Source organism: Diadema antillarum, unplaced genomic scaffold (genome assembly GCF_040938485.1).
Source record: "Diadema antillarum isolate AM-2024a unplaced genomic scaffold, OU_Dant_1.0 seq00000248_RagTag, whole genome shotgun sequence".
NCBI lineage: Eukaryota > Metazoa > Echinodermata > Echinoidea > Diadematoida > Diadematidae > Diadema > Diadema antillarum.
The window spans coordinates 1099423-1106529 of NW_027271292.1; the positions used below are offsets into that span (position 1 = coordinate 1099423).

General features: G+C 41.4%; 1 protein-coding gene across 1 annotated transcript; it reads left to right on the forward strand.

Annotated features, from left to right (window-relative positions):
- The first annotated feature begins 5284 nt into the window (after nt 1-5284).
- LOC139729648 (allatostatin-A receptor-like) lies at nt 5285-6352 on the forward strand. The gene has a single exon (XM_071640575.1). It carries the CDS (start codon nt 5285-5287, stop codon nt 6350-6352), a length of 1068 nt encoding a protein of 355 aa, XP_071496676.1.
- The last annotated feature ends 755 nt before the right edge of the window (nt 6353-7107 follow it).

Below are 7107 nucleotides of genomic sequence, written 5' to 3' on the forward strand. Positions count from 1 at the left end.
TATATGTTCAATCCCTCGACTTTTTCTGACATAACGATGATAATTATCAAGTTAAAGGTTTTGAGATGTCATGTCACGGGCAAGTGTAACATTCTGAGAAGTGCGTTTCTATCTAACATCGAAAATTTCTAGAATGAGTTCATCAAGTTACGCGTGTTGCGGCAGGGCTGGTTTGCTACAGACTACAGACAGACTTGCAAGCATCGCTTTACCAGAAATAGTTGTGCCCCCTGTAGAGCCCACGAATGTCAAAATCGCCCACGAATGTCAAATTTACCACAAATGTCATAACACGTCAACCACAAATGTTAAAATTACCACAAATGTCATAACACGTCAACCACAAATGTCAAAATTCCCACAAATGTCATAACACGTCAACCACAAATGTCAAAATCTGATTAACCACAAATGTCATAACACAACGACCACAAATGTCAAAATTTCCATTTTTACTGCAAATGTCATAACGCGTCAACCACAAAATGTCAAAACTCATTGCTTACATTATGATAATGAAAAATAGCGAATCAGACTATAATTTGATCAATGTTTGTCTGTCTGTTTATTTGGATGAAACTTGGTGGGTGGATGAGGGTTGGTCCCAGAATTATCCGCAAATGTCACAACACGTCAGAATTACCCGCAGTTGGCCCGCACCTGCCAGTACCTAGCACGTATCTCGCTCGTAGTTGCCCGGAAGTGCGCACGCAAGTCCGATTTACCCGCAGCCAAGTTTTGAGCCTGACCAAAACTTTTTCCGGGTGAGTCGTGGGAATTGCCCGCAGAGGTCCACGCAGAACACCAATAGGAGGACCGTAGCTGCCGCAAGTCACAGGCAGTTGAACCACTTGAAGTACGTTAAAGTTGCCCATGGATCTATGCCTATGCGCCGAAAGCGCGTGTCATCTGCCGGCATTCTACAAGCATGTTTACTAAGAAGGAACGGTGACGAAACTACCAATATCCGTGTAGCTGGTCATCGCAGTTCTGCGAGCGAAGAGCGAGCTATACGAGCAAATTGCGTGCATGCTGAGGGTCAGTTACTGCCTTTACTGCTTATGCTGCGTGGATCTCTGCGGGCAATCCCCGCGACTCACCCGGAAAAAAAAAAGTTTTGGTCATGCTCAAAACCTGGCTGCGGGTAAATCGGACTTGCGTACGCACTTCCGGGCAGCCACGGGCGAGATACGTTCTAGGTAAGCCCTATACTGTCAGGTACGGGCCAACTGCGGGGAGCTCCGAGTAGCAAAAATGATTTTCCCGCAAATCAACCCGTAAGGCTTCCCCACACACGGTGTGACGATTGCCTTGAGCATGCTCAAAACTTGTTCCGAATGAGTCGCGGGGCTTTGCCCGCAGGGGTACACGCAGAACACCAGTAGGAGACCCTTAGCGGCAGTGCCTCGCGGGCAACTCCAGCACGCAACTTGCCCGTAACTAGAATGTGAGTAGAACGTAAGTAGCACACGTCCAGCAGGTATGACGCACGCGAAACTCGCCCAAATCCTTGTCAGCCCGCAGAAAATTATCCTGCGTGCTGGAAAATCCACACACGCAACAAGCCCGCGTACCCTTCCGGGTAAGCTACGCGGGTTTGTAGCGAGTAGGAATTTTCCAGCACGTAGGATAATTTTCTGCGGACGGACAAGGATGTTGGCGAGTTCCGTACCTGCGTCTTACTTGCTAGACGCGTGCTACTTACCTGCTACTTGCGTGTATTCCGAGTGACCTGCGTGAGATCTTCGAAACCGATCCGTTTTCAGTTACGAGCGACATACGGGGAATACGAAGTACCTGCGTGTTTGTCTAGTGTCGGATTCATGGGCCTTATTTGCCTATAGTCGAACTCAAGGGCTGTATGACTGGTGGGTTGCATGACTAATGGACATTTATTCATTTTCGAACTCATGGGCCGTATGACAAGAAGGTGTCGTACTCGTGGGATGACCCTATCTTGAATACCTGAAAATCCTCAAGGATGCAAGAGTTGAATCATCCGGATTCTTATTCAGCACCCTCGAAATGGGCAGAAAGCGTCACATTTGGAGTGCGGTAAAACAAGGTTTTTTCACCCATAAATCTGACCGTGGCACCTAGAATGTGAATGTGAAAGTAACACAGTCGGAGGCCGAAATGGGGCCCAATTTTCTTGTATACGATACTCGTATACATTAACCCACAATGTATGCATTGTCATCACGCCAAAGAAACACATTGACTACCTGCTTCGGAAAAAAGAACCTCATTTCATTTTCGGATAAACAAACCTTCTGAATATCGAACGTTTTTTTTTTTTTGGTTTTTTTTTTTTCCACTTTTCGATTGGAGAACTTTGGGAGTGAAGAACCTTCGGAATACGAACTGTTGCCGATAGACCTGTACCCTGACTGACTTCAACATTTCCCATTACACAGAGAATAACCTCACATCAACCAAGTTATGAACAGGCTCAGTACACTCTTCACCATGTAACTATCCAATTCAGTATTGATTTGTAATTTCGAAGAATTCAAGTTTCTCTAAATGATTTACATTCCATGACCCTAATGCGCTGGTTGACGAATAATATTATACATGCCATCAACAAAATGAAGTTCATGTCTATTCCCTTAATCTGCGTCGTTTTGACTTTCGTGCCGAAGTTGATGTTGTGTTGTTGTTTTGTTTTTGTTTGTTTCCTTTTTTAGAAAGAGAAAACATTATCAAATTTGTCAGTAGTGTTAGAAGAAACCATAAACGTTGCAAGTGGCATTACGTCAATATGTGTGGTTTGGGTAAATGACGAGCAACAGTCATGGTTAAAACTCACTTTTCTCTTTCTTTCTCCTTCTCCTCCTTCCGTCGTTATCTCTTCGTTTTTCTTTTTTATTGGTAGCAAAAAAAAAAAGAAAAGATATTGCCTCTGATGAAGATTCTGCGAGGATCGAAAGCTCAGGTCAATCTTTAACACGTATATCAGGTGACTGCTACAAACGCACTGTCATCCAATTTTGCGCATGCGCGCCACCTTGCCTATAGTGCTTACCTCTTGATATAAGTGAGGGATGGATCTGGTTGTAGTCTCATTCGCCGTTGGCTCTAGGCTAAGACACCAAGGAATCGAACCTATCAGAGAAACTCATTGGATCTCTGACTTGTCTACAGACTGGCAGATGTTTGTCTTAAGGTAGGCCTAATTGAATGAAATCACATTTTTTAGTTGATGGATTGCGCATCGCAGCTGAGCCTCAGCGAATAGATATATTGCCACATAGACAGCTCTGAACGACATGACATGATGGTCAAGCAATACGTAACAGTTCTTTATTCTTATTATCATCGCCATGATTAGGCCTATTACTGCTATTGTTGTAATCAGTATCACTAGCATTTTTGTCATTGCCGCAAGAAAAAAAAAATTGCCTTGCATACCGTAAATTACACCATGATTGTTGTAAATCAAGTTTCGCTTGTTCTTTCCAGAAGAGCAAAGCTTATAATGTCAGAGTATCCTTTCACAGAATTTGATAGATTATCATGTGCCAAGTTGATTTGTTAGAATTGTGTGTTAGAACACTACAATGTCGAGGTGTATTTGACATCGATTTTACACACAATTTTAAGAATACCGATATCCTCTTTCAATAATCTTCTGCTAACCAGTAGTATCTTTCTAGTAGTGATAGTTCTTAAAGTGAGAGCAGCAGTGGTAAGTGGAGATGCTGTAGTGCCTGTACAGTGCTCACCTGCTTTAAATAAGTCCTCGCGACCGGTAGTTTTCTTTCGTTATAACGAAATTTCTTCATAATCAATTCATCAAATACAGCATTATGATGAAAACACGCACAGTTATATATTGAATGCTATTCATTTGAATGCTATACATTTCGTTATCCTAAAAGTTTGTTATTTCCAAGGATCGTTATCCCAAACGGCTATTGTTCCAAAGATTCGCTATTCCCAGGATTCGTTATTCCGAAGGTTCGTTAATCCGAGAATGAAATGTACGATTCGTCATTCCGGAGGTTAGTTAATCTGATAATGAAAAAGGTTCGTTATTAATATTACGAACGTTTGCTTATCCGAAGACAATAATTATAAAGTTTTTAAATCCGAAGTTTTGATAGTGAAGGGTGTACTCTCCCTCTTTTTTCCTTTCATTTTTAGATTTACGACCCTTATTTCACGTTCGGACTTAGGAATCTTATCATTTTTAGATTAATGAATTTTTGTAATGAGAACCAGTATTATTCATTTTTTGGAGTGACAACCCTCGGAATAGCGCCACAAATATTTGTAATAACGAGCCCTATTCTTCTTTTTCAAATTAAAAACCATCTACGTTTATCGGAACTTGTGTGTTTCGTAATAACGAACCTTATTTCATTTCGATATGAAAACGAAAGTTCTCCTCGGAAACGTTGCTTGACACAGCAAGCGAAAGCAGATCTATTTCTATTTTAAACACAGTGCAATGTCACGTGAAAGTGAAGCGTTTTCCTATGCAGAGACACTCTGTAAATGTTCTGCTATAATCTGATAATTTTTGCAAGCGATCCGCATTTCGTTAAAACGGAGCACATCTTCTTGTATGTTTATTCTTTGTCAGTGGCGCTCGGATAAAACTTTGCTTTAACGAAAATTTCGCTTTGACCGTGTTCGTTACAAGAGAATTTAGTATCATAGACTTTAATGACGATAGTTTGGAGACCTGAAATTTTACTTCGTTGTGACGACATTTCCTTATAATCTTATTCCTTGTAACGGGAGTGCATTTTACTTGTTAAATTGAATCGAAAAATATGAAGGGATACAATGTTCATTCTCTATGTATGTTAACTGTTTCTTTTGTGTCTGTATCCTTGTTACCTTCTTGGCATGATTGAAGAAATTTCTGATTTATTCAGTGACTATAGAATTCGATGAATTTAATTTTGTTCTTGTTTTTATTTCTCCAGAATAAGTACGTTTGTACTAACTCTTCTTTGAATGTTTGTGACGAAATTGCTTTTTTTTTCTTCATACAGGTCTGTCGATACATCCAATCACAATGATGAAGATGGCTGTAACTATGATGGTAATTCTTGCTCTTTGCCAGGAATATACCTGTTCCGAATTCACTAGCACTTTGGCGAATGAGAATCACGACGAAGATCTATCATACAATGTTTCCACAGGATTAGAAAAAACCAAAATAGAGCCTCAAATCTCGGACAGCAATGAAGGAGACATAATTGCCCAATCAAGAGTAAAAGGACACCGTGGAAATATGTCCGTGTTACCAGGAATCTTCTCTACTGCAATGATACCGATTGATGAGGAGATAACAACCGAAATAGTCTCTTGGCAATGGATCCCAATCAGTTGGACGTGGAACCTCGTCGTCCAGTTGATATCCGCCATCGTGGGGATCGTAGGGAATCTTCTGGTCATCGTTGTCCTGTTCCAGAGACGCGCCAAGAGCCGATCAATGGACACACTGATTGGTGGCTTAGCCGTGGCGGATTTCTTGACGTCCGTATTCATCATTCCCATCCCTAGAGCGTCCTATGTCCCTACGACCTGGCAAGGCGAGGTCTACTGTCGGGTCGTAGCCACTTTCCTCCTCCTCTGGAGTTGCATCACAGCATCTTCCTACCTCCTCATGTCTATCTCTGTGGAACGCTATCTGGCGGTAGTGTTTCCGTTCCAGTTTAACCATTACGTCACAAGACGTCGCGTCTCAACATTCATCGCTGTCATTTGGTTGTTATCCTTTCTCTCTGGCGTCCATGCCTTCATTGTTTACGGAGTTAGCGAGGTGACTCACAATTGCGTGGAGATATACTTGTCGCAAAGGGCTCGCATCTTGATCGCTTACTACTGGTTTTGTCTTCGGCTCGTGATTCCATGTTTTACCATGATCATCACCCAGCTCCTCATTGCTCGCCAGCTCAACAAGCAGGCTGCCTTTTTTAATGATGCGGCCAACACCCATGCAATGGACGGGGGAAAACAGACGCCAAGTTTTCATATCGTAGCCAGAAATCGTGTCATCAAGATGATGTTTATTGTCATTCTCATCTACATCATCTGTTGGAGTCCAAACCAGATAGCATACCTTGGATACAACCTTGGTTGGGTTCCATTGTCTTTCCTGAATAGTCCACTCCAACAAGTTTTGACAGTTTTGGGCTTTTTCAACTCCTGCGCCAACCCTGTCATCTACGCTGCACGTTACCCAGAGTTCCGGGCTGCTCTCCGGGACATGTTCACCTGCACATCACCCACAGACACCCCGCTGTTTGAAAAAGCTGTCGAACCTCCCAGTCATACCAATGTCACACAGTGTACAACGGACAATGTGAATTCAGTTTCCCGTAATGCTTAATGACGATTTAAATGTTTGAATTGATCTATCACAACAATGGTCACGTATGAAATATCACTGATAACGTTAGATCCTCTGTTACACAGCGAAATGTTTTTTTTTTCTGAAGGGTTCTAAAATAAGTTGAATTAGAAATCATATTGTAATGTTGAGACAAACGCACATCAAATGTCATCAAAAAGATCGCTGTAGCAAACAAGCAAAACGGCGAAGCTGACAAAGTTTGTGTTCTATTGTTATTAGTCGTGGTTTTGCACATAAAATTTATTGCATCAAAATATCACTATTTCAAGTACTAATTATTGATGGTCGATTTCGTCGCCGACAGCCAAATACAGGTCATTGAGAACAGACGTATAGACGTGTATTGAGGATACAGCCTTTTTGTTTCTTCATCTATCAAATAGCATTAGTTTCAACAATCTTATTTTCATACACATTTTGCTGTTATGTTTAAATGGTTTGGGAACGGGTAAGGTCCTTCCAATATCAACATCAAATCATTTAAAGCACTGCTAATTTTCAAACCAATTTAGCGCTGATATTGGTGATGGTTATCTAAAATAGATTATTGTGTTCGTGTGTGTTTGTTTGGGTCAAAAAGGATTTTGTTTGTTTGTGAATGCGGTTTTTTACGTAGATTTGAAGTGTTCATTAGGTAAAGAAGGTCCCCTTGGTAATTATTTACCATGATAGACTAAAAATTTAAATCTCTGTACCTCTTCAGACAGCACGCTTATAACTTAATGCTGCTT